A 19,831-nucleotide genomic window follows, 5' to 3' on the forward strand; every position below is an offset into this window, starting at 1 on the left:
TTTAATTGGGAGACACATGAAAGGGTGCTACATACGTGTTCTTATTGCTGATGTGAAAACCTCTTCTTTCCAATTTTTGTGATTTTTCAGTTTCTCACTCTGCCACTCTGGGGGGTGCACAGTGGTCTACCACATGGTTGCCCTGTCACATGTAGAGCAGTCAGCACCCTCTTTTCACCAGGATGTAGCACATGAGGGGCTTACAGTATCCCCTGCAGTCCCCCCCCCCCCCCGACTGACCAAAGGGGGCGCTAGTGCAGCTGTCTGTTTCTCAACCAGTCTGGTGGGGTAACTCAAGGAAACAAGACAATGTGATCCCAATGTTAGTACCTGGGAGCCGCCTGTTTTACATCCTATGGATAATGTCTAAAGGACATCGCCATGGAAACAGTGACAGTCTTGTTGGTGTTTGTAGAGAAGAGTTAGCACCTAGCCGAGTGGTCAAAACATGGTCTTTGTCCATTAAAAGTGCTTGCGTCATGTAAAGAAAATATTTTGCACATGTCACATGAAAGGAATAATATTACAGAAAATAAAATGTTGAGCTACCACTGCCAGGAATGGCTATATTTAAAAGGAAGGACACAGAACAAAGGCAACATTTTTCAGAAATAATGGCTAAACCAGTTATTTGTGATTCATGGTGCGTCAGGCGAACATGACTTTGCTCCTGTCATCTCTCCCTAAATTGTTCTCATGTGCTCTCTCATGTGTTGGACATTGTGTTCCTGAGGCAAAGAGCCTCCTGAGCTAAATATCTCATCTTGAGCCTAATCAGGCGCAGTCTGCTTTTCCCTTCTTATACTGGATTTCATTCCTTTTCTTCCCTCTTTGTGCACGCTCCTTTTCTTTTACCACCTAACTTCCAAGACTCATGAATCATTAGATGGCACAGGAGCTTTGCACGAATATGTCAATATGCGTTTCCTATAAACAGAAGCAGATGAATCTTTGAGACGAAATCAATTGCACAACAGAACGTCAGATGTGATGAAATCTTTTTTAATCCTTGAACCCATCTCCTCCGTGGGGCTCCTGGCTGCTGGGTGGTCCCCTGTCTCAGCAGAGGTCTCTGGAGGACATGCCTTGTCTGTCTCCTTGGGGCTTTACACCATCCAGAGGAATACCAGAGGGGAAATAGCTCCATCCAATCTGATGCCACACAGAGTTAGGAAATGGACTGTTGTGATAAAAGTGTGGGCGGAGCGAAAAGTAGAGGATTTTAGCTTAATTTGCCCAAAAGCTGCATATTTTACTTTGATATAAATCCAAAAGGTCTAGATCCACTTGTTCCTCTCAGCTTGACCAGACCATGACTTTACTGTTTCCTAGTGAACAGTGGAGTATTTAGCAGTTTAATGGCCAGATATTTCACTAGAGAACGTGGCCAACTTTCTTTGTGCCAAAAACTCCAAACGAATGCTGTAAATAGGTGACCAAATCAGTTTTACAACTCAAAAAGTTCATGCAGGTTTAAATGTGTTCATGCACAAACCTCGCCGGGCATTTCTAGACGGTGGTGAGTATCCCTTGAAGCGAAACCTGCACTTTGAACTGCCTTTTGTGCTTTGCGGTAAGTAATCAAGCGGCGTATCCTTCAGCTCGGATCATTTCTCCTCCAAGAGAGGGAGAATGTGACAGACAGTCACCCGTAGTGGTTAGTTGATGAAAGCTTGGGGCTTTCCAAGTGCTCGGCGCAAAACCAACGCAAACAGTGATTTTACTGTTGTCTGGGTTTCAACGCTGTGAGATCCATTTGTTCCTCTTTTTTTCTCTTTTCTTTGTGAAAGAGAGTTTAAATTGCCCCTTGCATTAATGAGGTAGTAAATAAATGGCTTTTGTATTTACAGCAATGACCTCAAAACCCAGACAGTAAACTAAGGGTTAAGGCGTTCATTATCTCTAACCAGCCACCCGTGAAATCCAACACGTGACGTCTTGTCATGTGTTTGTACACAAATACATAGTTGGCGTTGGTTTCTTCAATCTTTCATGGGCCTGTTAGACATATGTGGATTTTCCTCCTCCTGGATTCCCCTTCAGGCTCTCTCAGACATTGACTACTCACTGTAGATGGACAGCTTATATCTCCAAGTAATATGTCCAGTTAAGCCCCTGGGAGCTGCCATCGTGCACATCATTACTCCTCTGGCTTTGCTTGATATTTCACTGAAACCCTATAGTTTGCTTCAGAAGGGTACAAATATGCTGGATATCCTTTTATGCTGCTTCCTCTCCCCCAATCCGTCTCCCATCTGTTGCAGATTAGTGTGTTTAGAGAGCTGAGACCATCGCTGAGTAGAAATGATAGTAAACCCAGAAAGCCAGAACTATCAGGTAGGTCTGAATTAACAAGAGAGGCCATCTGAGGATCGGGCTGGCTGGGAGAAAAGAGAAAGATAGACAGCGTGAGGGTAAGACGGGCTTCAAAATTACACAGTGAGCCCACCAAACGGCTTGTCTGTTTACCCATGAACCTCAGGCTTGCTACTTGAGGGTCAGTGTGGAATGCCAACAACAGTGGCTGCATGCGTGGCCAAATTCAACCACAGTCCCTGGGAGAGCTGGGGAGGCAAACACCCCACAAAATGGCCAGTCACGCCACTTTCCCTGTGATAGTGAGTTTATTTGAGCGCAGAGCTCAAAGCAACTTTCATATAACACATAACCTCAATATCTGTCGCCCTCATGGCATCCAAACCCACCGTTAAAATGTTACAGCTGCCGTGCTGAGCTAAGCTGATATCACTCAGCTGTTTTGTTATCTGTCTCTTCTCACCATCGCTGGCTCAGTTACACGTATAAAGCTAAACAAAAAGAGTCTTGGGAATCTGTTGCTGCGGAACTAAAGGTTATACTGTTTCAAACACACGCACAAACACACAAACTGTATAAATGTATATACATTGTGTGTGTATATATATATATAAAGAGAGAGAGAGGGAGAGAGAGATAGCACACACACACCTTTCTTGAGAACTGTGCCAGCCTGTCAGGGCCAAAGTGCAGCCAAAGTATGACAAAATTGCCTGAGGCACTTTTTCAAACTGACCATTCCCAGCTCCTCCTCTGCTACCATTTGTAAATTATGGGAAAGTGACGGGACCAGTCTTGTAATAATACTTAGCCAGATTGCATTTATATATGTGTGTGTGTGTGTGCGTGTGTGTGCGTGTGTGTGTCTGTTCCGCTTGACTGATGTGCCATCCCTCCAGAGTCCTGTCATTAAGCCTGTGTGTACACAACCCCAATCCCTGGCCTACATCTATCTATTATACAAAATTGTGTGGATGCGCACATGGACACACACACACACACACACACACAGGCACACAGATTTCTCACACTAAATGTGATGTAACCATCCTGGTTATTTTGCGTGATATGTCATCAGCTGTAACCGTTTTCCTTTCGGTTTTAATGGATTTTTTTAAATTCATAGCTGACATGCTCGCGTATTTTGAGTAGCTGTTTCTTTTGGCTGAAACACACTCTATTGGCCGTGTGGGTACCAAGATTGATAGGGGATACTTTACCTAAGTTAATAACACTACATCATCGTTCAGTCAAAGTATCAAGAGCCCATTAAAAATAAATAGAAGTGCAGCTGGAGTGTGTCGCCATTATTCTCTTGTTAACACGAGCAATGAAGACTTTGCTTCTTTTATTGTAGTCTGGCAGCTTCACATCTGCGGGTTTTGTTCATTTATTTTCCTTTTAACCCTAGAACACGAACGTCGGATGATTTTCACCCACGCGGTTCTTGTCATTTGATTTTTCATGAACAAGTTCAAAGCGCTATCATTTTTTGTTGTTGTTGTTTGGAAATTTCTTGTTAATGAAGGGCGGCACGGTGGTGCAGTGGTCAGCACTGTCACCTCACAGCAAGAAGGTTCCGGGTTCGAGGCCTGCCTCGAGTACGGGGTCTTTCTGTGTGAGTCTGCATGTTCTCCCTGTTCCTGTGTGGGTTCTCTCTGGTACTCCAGCTTCCTCCCACAGTCCAAAGACATCAAGAGGGGACGAGGCTGATTGATACTCTAAATTGACCGTAGGTGTGACTGTGAGTGTGAATGGTTGTCTGTCTCTATGTGTTGGCCCTGCGATGGACTGGCGACCTGTCCAGGGTGAACCCCGCCTCTTCCCCATAGCCACTGGGATAGGCTCCACCCCCCTTAACAGGAAGAAAACGGGTGGATGGAATTTCTTGATAATTTAAATAAAATTGCGTTGATAATTTTAATAATTTTGGCGCCTTTTTAAAGGGTCCCCCATTACTTTAATTAGGAATACAGTGTTTTACTTTAATATATTTTGATGAAGATGAAGACTATATTTTATCAGGAATATTATGTCAGGTAAAATATACCTGACGTTAGCGATGGTGTGACTAATTTTAACGTTAGTGTTCTAGGGTTCGTACCGCCTTGTCATGTATCTTTTATTTGAATTATTACAAGCCTTCCATTTGTGCCTTGCTATTGGAGTAAATCACAACTACAGTGTGTTTGCTTTCCCCGGCAACAGGGACATGACAAACTGGTTCCTGAGATTTTTTCATCGTTATTTCCCTCTGATGCAGATGTAAACATCTGCATGCTCTTTCATGAGAGTAAAAGTTGATGAACTGTTTTCAATATGATGCTTCACACACAAACACACAAACACACACACACACACACACACACACACTGGTTACAGTGACCTCTGGCTGACTGAATGCATCACTTAACAAAATCAAATTAATGTTGGATGGGAAGCACAAGACTTAAAACACACACTCATGCACACACACAGGCACGCAAGCACACACACACACACACACACACACACACAGTACTTTAATGACAATAGGACTCTATTGTTTTCTAATACAGTTTTGTGATAGTGCGTTTCTCACTCATATTCCAGTTCCTCAGTTAAGCAGTAAAAGTGTGTGAATGCGACCTGTCACTGCATTGTAATTAGCAGTATTAAGCAGGATCTTCACACTCGGTTCTGTGACAGTGGTTCCCTTCAGTGTTTAAGCTTTTATCTTTATTGTGAAGATCCAACACACAAACATATTTTTTTTCAATTACATAAATTTGGCAGGTAATTGAACACGGCAATTTGTCTCAGTGACAAGGAACATCAAAATGATTAAATTTCCTCGACAAAAACATCACTTACAGTCATGAATACCTATTCCAGGACCTTAGTTGCCTTTATTTTGACAACGCGATTATTTTATCACCAGTCTTCTCATTTGTTTTTTGAAATGTTTTGAATCCAAGAGGATACTTAGCCCTGGCAAGACTTATTAGCCTACAGGGGAATCAGGTAAGAACATGTAGTAAGTAGTTTTTCCCAGCCAAATTATGAGCAACAATAATAATAAGGAAACTCTAGACATGAATACAGAAGCCTCTGTACTGATTCTGACAGCACTCTTTGGCTCTCCAAACAGGATTTATAGTAAATCCTCTTTAATGTTAGATTAATTGTCGACATATGCAGGGATATAGACACAACCGAAAGCATCCTTAGGGACTGACAGCTGCATATGTAAGGCTGAACAATGGCTTTATTGTCGCAGGGATTATTTTCATGTAGTACTCTCTTGAGAATGCGATGAAACTCTTTCGGGAGGAACAGAACATTTGATAGGAACCTATACTAGCATGAATCAAGGCAGATGTCCGTACTGATTTTCTGACACTGGCTGCAGCTATCAGATGGATCCTGCATGTAACTTCTAAGAAGGGGTCCCGACTAGAATTGAGGTCAGTGCCTCCCAACTTCCGCAGGTTTGTTCTCATTTAGTTGACAATTTCCTGCATTTTACAGCACTTTTATTGCTGCCCATATTGTCCCAGAGGTGTGTAAGTAACACCCTGTGGCAGTTAGCAAAGAGACTTTTATGACTTGAAACTTAAGTCACCCATGGCCTAGGTGTGTCAAGAAATATTAACACTGAACTGGCAAGAAGACCTCCACAGGGCTGATATGGCGCGATGACTCGAGCTGGTGAGTCTTGTTGTATGAGGAGGACCGAGGATCCATTTCCTGGTATGAAAAGCAGCTGAGAGGAATCCGTCAGGTGTGAATGAGGTTAAACGGAGATTCTTAATGGATGTGGAGTGAGACAGGGCGTGGATAGGGGAGCCGTTGTTGATTATATCTGAAATATTCAATTTACTCAGCTATGATACTTGTCTTTATGTGACATTTCACATTCAGGGTTAAAAATCCCCCCCCCCCCCCCGTTGTGATTTATTTGTCTGGGCTTGTCAACTTTAGTTCAGGAGAGTTTTTCAGGTTTTTTTTCCCCAATAGCTAATTCTTCCCACAGCTCAGAAGAATTCTTTTTCGATGGAATTGTATTTACATTCTGCGCGCTAAACGCAAGAGGATACGTTGAAGGGGAAAGCGATGTGACAGTCTGCCTTTCATGGTGGGGTCATTCGGGTCACGGTGAGACGTGACAATTAGTTCCTGGCTGGCTTTTAAAAAAACTGAAGAAATCGTGCAAAACAGTTGCAGACTGGAGACGTAGCCGTTTAAGTGAACTTTCGCAGATAAGCTGTGTGCTGAATCCTGCATATTTCGTCATATCTTTGCACTCCATGCTACGTTAACATCAGGAATGATCTCCATGCTCCGTTTGAGTTTGAGGGGGTTATTGCAACAAGTTGAGACATGTCATTGTCCATGTGATTTCAACAACCAGAGGGACATCTCCCCTGATATTTGCATTCTAAGGGAACAGTAACCCACCCCCCCCACCCCCTTTTTCTTGCCCCCTGGGGATGAAACACAGTGGAGTCCAGGTGTGAATGACTATTATAAATGAAAATAGAGCATGACACTGCTGAGAAAAAGAGGCCGTTTAACAAGGTTTAAGGTTCAAAAAGGGCGAAATTACCATTTCAGTTCTGTTCCAGTAGATAGATCAAATGTGTGTGTCCAGTGAGATTTGTGTCTGGTGTGTGTTCATGAAACGTGTTGTCTCCACTTGGTCTAGGATTTCAAGAAAAGAAAATGCCATTAGATGTTGTCTGAACTCCATTCCAAAGCTTTTGCCAAGTGGGGAAAAAAAAAAACCCAAAACCTTGCAGAGAGGTCTTTCAGCAACTTAAGCACGAGGTTGACTTTAGATATTGGGAGCCAGTTTTTTTTTTTTTTTTAATTTTGCTGAGAGGCTTAGATGTTAAATTTGAAGATTTACTGTATGTGCATTCACGGTCAGCGAGTTATCAAATAAATGAAAAATGATATCGGTGCAGTTCCAAGAAAAAAAAAAATCGAATTTCAACACCAAAAAAAATCCCAGCTTTTGGTTGGTTTTAGCGCTGGTGTCAAAGGTCATTGCATAAATCTTCCATTAGTAAAGTTCTTGCTCACCGGCTTTTTAGACACGTGAATGCAACAAGTGCATCGGCCATTCAGCACACGTCTGATGGCTCTGCGGCGTATTAATGCATGATGTCTTCTTGTGGCGGCGACCCATTATAAACAAAGTTTATAAAGAAAGGAAGCTGAAGGTGGATTACATGTTATCGTTGGGGTGGTATTATGCTGCCTGTGGCAAAAAGTTCAGCTGTCTTAAAAAGTCTGCAGATGAGTCACAAAATCCAGTGAAAAACAACCGTGATTCGATTTGATTGATGGAATCTGTGCAAAAGCGTCAGATGGCTCGCCCCAGACGCCTGTTTGTTTCTGTCCAAACAAGGAAAGCGTCATCATGGTGTTGTCATTTTTACGCCTTTTTCCCTTCATTTACCCAATAACATTTTCAATTCCTGACACTGTTTTACCCCGCTGCTCCCTCTTCTGTTCAGAGGAAGCAGAGGAGACTGCAAGGTCAACTTTCCTATTGTGTTTTCTAAAGACCCACGGGTCTCTGGCCACAGGCCCAGGTCTAGTCTGAAAGGCTGATACGGGCCTATTGTGTGGCCTAAAGCCACTCATCCTCAGACCTGTCTGCTATTCACGCCAGAGCATTTCTCACCCTCTTATGTCTCTTTTCAGTATCTGAATTAGGTGTTTGCCTGTTACAAATAGAGAAATTTCTTCTCATGTAACCCCCCCACCCCACCCCCACCTATCTGAAATCTGACTTCAGGTAAAGAAAGAAGAGCTTTGCATATTCAGATTAATATTTTAGGAAGGATTCTGAGGGTTAAACGGAAAAGTGGAGTTTGCTGAGCAGCGCCAAGGCCCCTGGAAACCTTCAGAGCTTTTCTGAAAGGTTCACCCTGTGCACGGACTGCCAAGAGCCCCCCACCCCACACACATACACACACACCACCACCACCCTCCTTCCCCCTCTCTTCTCTCTTAATTTGAAATATGCATTGGCCAGGAAAGTCGGCTGTATTGGCAAACACATTCCCATCTCTATGCACCCTGACAATCGCTTGTTCTATCTGCCTCTTCTAAGGCGGTTAGCTAACGAGATCATTTCTCATTTGTAACAGGTAATTTGACATGTGACAAACAGCTCCGTTGCCCTCTCTGTAAGTCACTTAGCGGGGTTGTCAGGGGAGAGGGTGTCTTTGTCTGCCGGACAATTGAGTAAACTCATTTTTCATGTTAGACACTTTAAACCAGGCTGCTTCTGCTTTTTTGGCTTTTCACAATGACGGATGGTTCAGGCCGCGTCCAAATAAACGACACTTTGCCTGCGCACGAAGTAAAGTGCTTGTGGATTGTTTTTCTTCATCTTTTCATATCTTGTCATTTAAAATGCAGATATCGTCCGCTTCATATCTGTCATTTTGGAACAAAACTTCTCGCTTGACGTTGACTGAGTGGTGGGATGAGGACCCTTTGCCTCCCACTCATTCAGCTCTACAAAGTAGGGAAAGAGGGGTTTTTTTTTGGGGGGGGGGGGGTTACGGGAGTGACAGGCCAGGCAGACAGATCCCCTTCGTGAGAATATCCTTAGATGGATGAGCCTGGCTTTGCAGGAAGCGCGGTCAATATTTAACGAGAGAAAGTCAAACAAGGGGAGTTTTAATTTTTCTGCGGAGAATAATCATTCGCTGCTTCAAAATAATTCCGAACATTGAAAACAAAGAGGAAACAAAGTGTTTTATGTAGTATTTTGAAGCACAATTTGAAGTATGAGATTGTAAATGTTAAAATTCGAAAAACAAAAATGCTCACTCGATAAGTTTTTGCCTTTTTATGAAAAAGCGGGAGTTTGCCTAACGGGTAATGGTGATCTCTTTTTTTTAATAAGATGTGACGCACCAACTATCACTACTACAGGCATCTTCTGAGATTTGACAAAGATTACAAAGAAACGGCATTCTCAATCTTGTGCCGTGAAATGAGGTCTCATCCTCATGAAATATAATTTGTGACCATCGGAAATTCTCCCCGTTTTTGCTCTGATTATCAGTTTCGGTGCTGACGTATGGCTGGCAGTCAATTTGGTGCAAGAATACTTTGCATTTACGTTGTGATCTCTTTAGCGTTTGAGTAGAAATTAGATATTGGCGCGAATGACGTGAGTGGAGAGTGAGCGGAGTGCATTCTCACATGTTGGGAAACTAAGAACAATTTAATGACATCTTCCAGTTGATTTTTTTTAAATATGGGTGGTGATTTTTTTTTTTAAAGCCACATATCATACAATAAACCGTGCTGTGATTAAAGTGTTGAATTTGGGATGACAGGGGTGAAGTCAATGGGGGGGGGGGGGTCAGTTGGTGTGGGTGTGGAAATGTGTGATTGAAGTGCAGCGGCAGCCGATTTGCACTAGAGGGGAGGACTGAGGGAGGGGCATGCACAGCTTGACCGCCCCAAGAGCACAGTTCACAGCCACTCTCTCTCTCGCTCTCTCTCTCTCTCACACACACACTCACACACACACACACACACACACACACACGCAATAGGATCAGAGACACTCAAGAACAAGACATCTCTGCCCTCCCACTCTGGACCCCAACATTGTGGAATGCTAAATGAGGTGCTTTGCAGCTGCTGCAGAGTGAGTTCCAGCAGCTAACTTTCAAATGCCTAGACGTCTAGGGAGGGGGATCCCTCTTGGTCGTTCTGGACCTGATTAATGCACAGATGGATTTGGCCTTGATGCTGCAGACATGAGCTTGAGCGCTCTGCAACCAGGACCTTGTGGATGTAAATGAAAGCTTTATGTGCAGGTGGAAAAAGAGATGCTTTTTCTAAAGGTAAGAAAGGTAATACATGAATCTGTACATGAGAGGGCATGCAATAGATTTGGGGGTTTGAAAGCATCACATTACTAGAAAACAGGGTGAGCTTAGTTTCAAAGTGATGTCTGAGAGGTGTTTGTATGTATAGACAGCAGAGGCAACTGTGTGTGTGTGCGTGTGTGTGCAGGTGGTCCCGCTCCAGCTGTGTTGAGTGTCTCATGCGCCCCCTGACATCCATTTGGCCTTAAAATAACACTATTCACGTCAAAGAGTGATGACCTCGGCCTTTGAACTCTGCAATTTAATAGTTTTTCTAAAGCAAATCCAACGATGTTAAAAAAAAAAAGTTCCCCCCCCCCTTTTATGAGAATAAACTGACTCAAACAACTTTATCAGTACCCATTTTACCTGTTTGATATCATACATTTCCAACAAACTCACAATTATCAGTACATTAGGACAAAATTTATGTGGTGCATCAGTGTTTGGGATCATTTTCAAATAACATGTGCTTGACCTGCTAATCCTCAGTGTTGAAGGAGACTTTCAAAGTGTCATTGAAGCGGGGGAGGAGCACATGGTTAACCGTTAGCTGACTACATCTGGCCCATGTTTGCACAAACCCAAAGTTGCGACTCTTTAAACGCCCCCCAAAAAAATCCCTTTTAACCCCATCAACAAGCCCCAGTCACATCTTCGCCGCGACTAACAGGCTCTAAACAGGGAGGACTGGTAGGCCTTTTTTTTTTTTTTTTTTTTACAAAGACAGCCATTGTGTTTGTTATGGCCAAAAGGGTGACATGGTGTAACGTGAGTTGCTGTGTATGTTGGCGCGGGACTCTGCAGTCACCTTTTCACTGCAACTTCCACGGGATGAGAGGCAAGACTCATTATATGGTCGATGAAATGATACCAAAAAGTACTGTTCCAAAACCATGACGTTATGGGCGCATGCCTCTCCAAATGTTTTGCTAAGCAGAAAGAAATTGGTGTCAGCATCATTTCTGAGAGATCACAAATCATTCAAGCCATGTGTTAATATTCTTTATCTTGAGAGGGAAGGGTTTTGTTTTTTTTTGCGGGCTTTCACAGCTTTGCCTGCACCCACACTGACCGTCCTTTATTGACTATAAAAAAAAAAAATGGTGCTCTTAAAAACAATTTATTAATGGAATAACACAAATTAACCCTTGGAAAACGTCACTTGATCTCACTGTGCCAATTAATGGTCTTAACCAGGTTTTGTGATATGAAGCAGAACAAGGGGGAGAGAAAAACTCTTCAGAGTGATAACATTATCTATCCTACCATAAAACCTGATAGATTAGTCACTGAAGGACAAAGCAACACCCAAATACTCCTTTGTCCTGTGATAGTTTGACTTTCAACAGCATTTCTAATCTGTAAATGCTGTGTTTTGAGGCCCTGGGCGTTATTTTGATGGAACTCAATTGTATGCTAATCGGGAGAATGCTAATATTTCCCCGTTCTTGATGCTAGAGTTTGACTCCGTGGGGGTGTGTCTTTGCGAGTTTCCATGGATGGGGTCGCACTCCAACAGTGTTTGGGTACTGAGTTCAGATGCAGTTGACCCGTGGTTGTAGGAGGGGGCATCACATTTATTATCCCTAGCTACTTTCCTGTTAGCGCATTTAGCTTTGGCGAACATTTTCATACCAGAAATCAATTCTTCTTTGCTGCTCTAAACATTAGCCTACACAGGAAGTTGCGCTTCCTCTGACAATGTTTTAGAGAGGCAAAGAATTGATTGATAAGCAAGATTAGTCGGGCTGCGCTCAGAAAATCTCAGTGACTGTTAAAATAGATGCTTAAAGTTTTATGGCTTCTTTAGGTTGACCTGCTTGTCGGAGGTGCAAGTTTTCAGTAGCGTTTATCTCTATTTATTTTGTTTGTTGGCAGTATTATGTAAAATCCTACAAAAGCAGAATTTTCTTGAAGTTGTATTGTGCGGGCTAAGGATGAAGCCATTAACTTTTGGTGATGATCTGTTTAAAATGTGAAAAATTGCATTTTTCTTCCATGGGGTTTGGTTGAGGTTACTGTTGCCAGTCATTTTTTTTACAAAATGGTTGAACCTGAGCACTGTCGTACAACAGTCACAGTTTTAATTGTGTATTGAGTTTTTAAACAAATTAACTATACGTGTATGTTTCTTTCCACCAGGACCAGTATCACTTATAGCCAATATGCTACTCCGGTATCAAGAAGGGGGAAAAGTGTGACTCATAGCATCAGCTGTACTTTACACTGCCAACTGAAAAAGAAAGTACAGAGAAATAATCTTCCTAGAATTACCTCAATCCACTATCTACCATACAGTTAATTTTATCAACTGGCTGTCCCCCTGGAACAGTCATTGGCCCACATGAATTGCAACTGACTTCTCATTAGATGTAGTTAACAAGCACAATGTTTTGATAATAGAAGCCATCATGACCCTAATGATTATTGGCAGCGTTGCCCTTTAGTGTAAAACATCCAAGCGACATGAACTTTGGAGTGCTTGTGTGAAGTGTCTGTGTGTGTTCCTCCAAACAGGTCCTATTCTGGTTCACATTTACATGCCAAAGAAGAGGCAGGACAAATCACAAGTAACCTTTTTAGCACCTTGAGACCAAAGAGCTTTTATCATGCCGAGAGGCGCTCTGGAGAACATGGCTTGCTGATAAGAGGACTACTAGTGAAGGCGGGAGACGACAAGATGGATTAGTCTTGTCATGTAACCGTCCAGCTGTGATTAGCTTGTAGGAGGGACAAATAAAGCTGTTTGAAATGTTTCCGATTGTTGACTCAAGCAGCAGAAATGTTCTCGAGTGTGTTGTGTTTTTTTTTAGGCTTGTACGATAGGGATCTTGTCCACGTATGTGACTTCAAACGGCTGTTCTAGCATGAGATTTTATGCTTATACAGTTTCACAGCCTTCACTACTTTGCAACTAAGATAATTTCAGGGTAAAAGCTGGAAACTGTGGCTCCCAATACAGTTAAGATTTGAATACTGAACTTCTGCATGTAACTAAACTGCTATTGCAGTTCTATTCATACAAAAGACAGTCATGGATTGTTGCCTGTTGAAAATCTGCATCGTAGTGGAAAAGTCTGGTATGAATTTTTTTCCCAACACATGTCTTCTGAAGTTTGACTTAAGTCCCCCCTGAAAGTAGCTCAGTGCTATGTTAGATGTGTTATGCAGGATTCTGGATGAACGAAGGACTCGCGGAGTGGAAAAAACATTCTTTACTATGACTTGAAAGCTCAAGCAAACATAGCTGGGACATGCACGAGGAAAAACAAACAGTAGTTGCTACAAACGTGATTGGTAAATGTTTGCTGTTTTTTTATTCACAGCACCCGTGTGTGATGAACCAGGAGCGCAGTGAGAGAGGGGAGCGTCCTTTGCATCGAGGCCAAGAGATGGAGCCTCTTCCTGGGGGGAAGAAGGGGAAGACATCTGTGGGCTTCCAAAGGAGCTCCACCTCAGATGATGACTCTGGTTGTGCACTGGAGGAGTACGCCTGGGTGCCGCCGGGACTCCGGCCTGAGCAGGTAGAGTCACTCTTTCCCTCCAAATTGACCGTTTTGACACACTTCTTTTGACCACCAGGTTCCGGGAAATTCTCTCTCTTTTTCAGGGTCGGAAAAGTCAACTTTAGGTTGAACAATGCCTGAGGCTCTTCTGAACAAATCCAGTTCACTAAAATATCAACCAACAAAGGAAATTCCTCAATCCTTGTATCAACTTTTTTCTGAAACAATATTTCTGCTGCCATCTGGACTCATGGACAGAAGAGACACTATCTCAGCTGAAGTTTCCCCATTAAATACGAGGTTCCTGCAAGGCCTCGAGTTAAATCTAAAATGTGTGTTTTGGTCTTAAACATGAATTAATAACCTTTTACAAACAAGAAGGATTGGGAAGCTACTTATTATGTGTGTTGCGGTAACGTCTCTGCGTCACGTTAAATGTAGACTGTATAAGTTCCACAAACAAAAACTGTAACCTGTAAATAAAGGAGAACTAAAGCACATTTGTTGCGTGTGTTATGGTTGTGGGTTATTCAAATGTAGATGGAGGGGAGGTATAAACCTGGCAACACAGGTTTCAGTTCAAATAAGGTTATATGTGCAGACATCCTGTTCCCTGGGTCATACGAATGGATTAGTAGCATGTTGGCTTCTGGCACTCCAACATCTGGCTTGAGGATTTTTTTTTTTCTCCCCTCGCATGATTAGTGTGTATTTTAAGATATACATGGGTAGCACATCTTAATCGGAAATGACTTTGAGGTATTTATTTCATTTTTTTTTCTTGTCGGGGTAATCAGGTCGAGCAAACTTTATCGTCCCTGGTTGTCTGGAGAGATTTCACAGTCTTGTGTCTGGATTGAGATCGACGCGTTTGCCCCACTGTATCACAAAATAAGGAACCACGTAGCAGCAGTCATTCTCAGTTGATATCCATACTGCAGTCAGCTCTGCCTGACTGAAAATAAAAGAGTGCACTCTCCTCTTCATCTATTTTGGGCTTGCACTTTCCTCTTTCCCTACTGATATGTGCTCTATATTTTGTTTCCTCATCCCGGGCACATTAAATAAGACGTGGAGATTCCTTTTTTTTTTTTTGCTTTGCTTGAAACCACAGATCAACTGACTATATATCAATTTTGTCTGCCCTTAAAAGTTCATGCTTCATCCGTCTTCATCTGCAGGTCCAGATGTATTTCTCCTGCCTGCCAGATGACAAAGTACCGTACGTCAACAGCTCCGGGGAGAAGCACAGGATAAGACAGCTCCTCTACCAGCTGCCGCCACATGACAACGAGGTAAAGATTTTGAGTAATGCATGGAGAAGATTTCTTTCTTTCTTTCTTCTCTCTCATTTTTGTTCAGTTTCAGGTTTGTCTTCATTTCCAAATTTTGGAATTTTCTTTAAAAGTTAGCCGAATGCGATCGCCTCGGAGTAAACTGCAGCTTGATGGATGGACGAAGGAGAAGAGGAAGTCTCGCCTACTCCTGAATTTTATGAACAAAACATGTGGCACATATTTTCAGAAGTCTCCGATGTTTCATCTTTCACCCCTTACTTCATGAGACACCAAAAGACTATTCAAAATCTCGTTCATCTCAGGTGACAGTCTTTTATGACTTTACTTTCTGCGAACAGCAAACAGCCCTCAGAACTTTAGCTTGAAACTCCTTCCGATGCGTTTGCTTTCTACTGAGTCGAACTGATGCTTTAAGCCTCGTTGGAGCTTCGGTTTCATCTGTAACAAACACAAAATGAGAGATTTTACTTTGAAAACCGTATTTACGCGTGTACACCTTTTAGCTGTCTATAGGAGGCTTTGGCATCATATTGGCAGTAAAGTGCAGAAAAAAAAGTAACGGCCGCAGCTGAGTAAAGCTTCACTGTTTTCAAGTACAAGCAGAACAAAGACCGCATTCTCACTGGGTCTTCTGTGTAATAGCTTTATGGTGTGTAAACCTGTGCTCCTTTCACATCTGCGTTAATACAGTTTACATTAGGAGATACGCTGGAGGGGTTATCATCTGACGGGGTTGTCTCCGTACACACACACACACACACACACACACACACACACACACAGTATTTGACTGAGTGGTTTTATAATGTTTGTTGGCAGACCTGCTGGTTGAGGAAGCAAAGGATTCCTTGCGTTACTGTGGGGAGGATGGATAAGCCCTCTGTGTGCTGTGCGTGCGACAGAGAGAAAGACAGAGAAAGTGCGTGTGTGTGTGTGTGTGCGCAAGCTAACACCAACATCATTTACTGTTGTTTAGAGAACATTCGAGCCGGTTGTTAGGTCTCTTATCTGGTCATTTATCGTCTCTAAACTCAGGGGGAGAGTTTGCTCATGCCATCATCTCAACGCAGCCTCCAGGAGCTTTGATCATACTTCTCTTCAACCATCAGACGTAATGTGTGGATGTTCTCATTTTTTTTTTGTGGTCTTTTTAATACCAGGTGCGTTACTGCCACTCTTTAACTGAGGAGGAGAAGAGAGAGCTCCACATGTTCAGTACCCAGAGGAAGAGGGAGGCACTGGGAAGAGGAACACCCAAGATCCTGCCCCGAGCTCTGCAACACACCCGCTGTGAAAATGTATGTACATACAAGACGAAGCTTCCAGTTTGAAGGGAAACCACCTGGTGTTATTTATATCACACCACCACCCACTATCCCATCCCAACACAAGGAACAAATCTGATTGGCTAATGCGATGAATTGAATCAGAGTCATAAACTTCCTCATTAGTGAAAGAGGAAGCAGGGAAATTGAGTCTTCCGCTGAAGTAGAGTCAGTTCCTCAAAAGGAATTCTGCCAATTTCCTGCCACCCATCTATATCTCAGCATGAAAGAGTGTGTTAAACATGTACAAGTTAATAATTAATTGTTGAACAGAGTCTCTAAGTACCCCAAGTCACAGTATGTGGTAGATAATAATGCATTTCTGGTATAATTACACACACATTTTGTTTAGATTCTGTAAGGCAAGCTGTATATCCTCGGAAAGTAGAACCTCGCACTGTTTAGGTTCATCAAACCCACTCTGGAATATTAAGATATGCACAGTGGACGCTGTTTTGTTTTGTTTTGTTTTTTTTTACCATTTTTCTATTGTTTGGTTTACCGAAGAGAATGTTTACTTTATAAACTGCAGAGCCACAATTTTTTGAGATTTTGTTCTAAGTTATTGTGAGCTACGGACAAACACGGCACACAAAACCATCTCCAAATATTTCTTCTGTTTCCTGTTTTAGTGATGTTGCTATAAACACAACATCTAGTGTCATTCAGGCTGGCCTTGATCATATTTCTGGAATACTTCCCTTCCATACAGTAAACATAAATATTAGTGTTCACTGGAATTTGCCAAATCCACTCCTGACCAGTGAGGAAGCCACATCCTCTGTCCAGCATCCAGGAAGAACAGGCCGGATATGTTCATTTGCCTGGGCAGGCAGATGCAGCTTGTCATCACTCAAACACAGATGCTAAAACACACACACACACACACACACACACACACACACACACACAATGTACTGAGAAATAGGAACACACACACATGCATTCCATACCGAAATTGCAACCCACCCACACCTCCACACAGTCTCTACACGCTCAGCTAATCAAAGGGATTTATCACATAGACACGGGTACTCACTAACACATCCGCCCACAAACGCACATATGTTCACATAAGATTTGGTCAAGCTCCTGTTTCCCGGTGCCGTAACTCCAAGGGATACACAACCCAAGGCCCCTGTCTGAGCACCGGTAATAATGGTAAACAGCTGGGCATGCTATCCCGTAGCTGCGTATTGGTGTCTTGTAGCTTTGCTGGGTTATATAAAGACTTGTGATTGCACATTCAGACACGCTTTGACAATCCATGTGGAGTCACATGATCTTTCGAGTCAAGGCCAAAGACGGAGTATTCGGTTTAAGCTTACATGACAAAAAGGCTCTCCGTTTCTTAGAGACGCTCTGAATTATTGATTACTAAAGTGAGGCCAGGCACAACCAACTGGAATTTGTCCATTTACCAAGACATGGTAAAGAGACAGAAGGTATAAAAAGAAGAAATATCTTATCAAAGGGCTGTGAGTTGATCAGTTTTAAGACCATGAGGCAGAATATTTGTGCGTTTGTGGCCTTGATGAAATTACCGGGCATCTTGTCCTATTCATCAGCTGTTTTCCATGTTCACTGCCGGATTGTCTGAAATGTTTTGATTGGATCATATTCCTTTGGCACTTCCAGTATGATAAGTATGCTAAGCCATTTTTGTTTTAGCATCACAATGAAATACGAGCACATAAGGCATATTTTGAATCTCCATAATCCCTCTTGCTTGTGTTTCAGTGCCTACGTGTCAACTATATACCTCATTTGACATGTCACTCCTCAACTTGTTAACCTTCACTCCGTAGCGTTCATAGTAGCTAACTCACGAATAATCACTTAGGCGAGGGTTAAGGCTCTTCGTAGCAAGCTACTGCATCAGCAAGATGCCTAAAATAGAAATCTCATACATCGTGTGTTGTTTTGCAGTGTAGCGGAGGCATCAATGGAGGGGAGATGGCAATTTTTGCCTCCAGAGCAGGGCCAAGCCCCTGCTGGCACCCAGCATGTTTTGTATGTTCCACGTGTCAAGAACTGCTTGTGGATCTGATCTATTTCTACCAAAATGGCAAAATTCTCTGTGGGAGACACCATGCCGAGCTTCTAAAGCCTCGGTGCTCTTCTTGTGATGAGGTAAGTCGCGGTCTTGACCACTTACTATCGCTGAGGTATTATCAGTGAAGGGCTAACGGTGTATTTCCCCTCAGATCATCTTTGCAGATGAATGCACAGAAGCAGAGGGTCGTCACTGGCACATGAAGCACTTTGCTTGTTTTGAGTGTGAGACAATGTTGGGAGGACAACGCTACATCATGAAAGATGGCCGGCCCTACTGCTGTAGCTGCTTTGAGTCACTGTATGCAGAGTACTGTGAGGCCTGTGGTGAGAACATTGGTAAGTATGTTTTCCTTTATGTTGGAACTAAATGTTAAGTCTTTTTTTGAAATCCAAAATATTCAATCATAAACATATAGTCATAATGCAATGTTTTTCTTGTCTACTATCCTGCAGGTGTTGACCATGCTCAGATGACCTATGAAGGTGTACACTGGCACGCCACAGACCAGTGCTTCTGTTGTACTCAGTGTAAGACATCCTTGCTGGGCTGTCCCTTCCTCCCAAAGGAAGGTCGCATCTATTGCTCAAAGGCCTGCAGCCACGGGGAAGACATTCATGCCTCCGACTCGTCTGACTCAGCCTTCCAGTCTGCCCGCTCACGTGAATCACGTCGCAGCGTCCGCATGGGGAAGAGCAGCAGACCTGCAGAACAGTGGAGACAGTCACAGCTGTTTAACCCCCCTGCTGCTGTCTCAGCATTTCAGTTTGGGGATGCTGAGGGTGATGGAGATGGTGACATCGATATAGTAGGGCGCAAGCTGGCCCATCTAGGCCTAGAGGAGGAAAGGCTCTGGAGGGATCGGGAGGAGCAGGATGCCGGGGGAGAGGAGGATCCAGAGGAGTGGGCCCAACATGAGGACTACATGACCCAGCTCCTGCTTAAGTTTGGTGATCGCGGAATGCTACAACAACTTCAGCAACCACCCCTAAAATCACCCAGTCCTAATAGTGACAGAAACAGGCTAATAAATGTATCTGACCCTTGGTTAAAGCCTGATACTACATCAATGGGGGTTACCACCTCCTCTCCTACCCCTGCCAGTCCTACACAGAGCCAGACTTCAAATCAATCCCGAGCCAACAGTCTTAGCCCTGGATTGATGAGCAAGAAGCATCTGCCAGAAATGTACTGGGCCCAGTCCCAGGATGGGTTGGGAGACTCAGCCTATGGAAGTCATCCCGGTCCTGCCAGTGCTAGAAAGATCCAAGAGCTGGAGCTGGATCAAGATCAGTCCAGTAGAGGAAGACAGGCCTTGTGGCCAGACACCAGGCAGTGGTACCAAGACTCACTCGAGTGTATTGCTGATGAGCTAAGGAAGGTCGAGCAGGGTGTTGGAGACTCCATGGACTCCTTGGCACTCTCAAACATCACTGGT

The 19,831-nt window shown here is 43.2% G+C and overlaps 1 protein-coding gene across 2 annotated transcripts in view; it reads left to right on the plus strand.

Moving 5' to 3' along the window:
- The window catches only part of LOC147262928 (prickle-like protein 1), a 79,036-nt gene that overhangs the window by 56,717 nt on the left and 2,488 nt on the right, over window positions 1-19,831 (plus strand). For both annotated transcript variants that reach the window (XM_086202233.1, XM_086202234.1), the window contains exons 2-7: window positions 13,535-13,732; window positions 14,896-15,009; window positions 16,173-16,310; window positions 18,267-18,470; window positions 18,545-18,731; window positions 18,849-19,829. In XM_086202233.1, coding sequence (XP_086058359.1) covers window positions 13,535-13,732; window positions 14,896-15,009; window positions 16,173-16,310; window positions 18,267-18,470; window positions 18,545-18,731; window positions 18,849-19,829 — 1,822 coding nt within the window. The remainder of the gene's footprint in view (window positions 1-13,534; window positions 13,733-14,895; window positions 15,010-16,172; window positions 16,311-18,266; window positions 18,471-18,544; window positions 18,732-18,848; window positions 19,830-19,831) is intronic.

This window comes from Aulostomus chinensis, chromosome 4, assembly GCF_037954235.1.
Source record: "Aulostomus chinensis isolate RoL2024-O1b breed Wild chromosome 4, RoL_Achi_v1.0, whole genome shotgun sequence".
NCBI classification, from domain to species: Eukaryota; Metazoa; Chordata; class Actinopteri; order Syngnathiformes; family Aulostomidae; genus Aulostomus; species Aulostomus chinensis.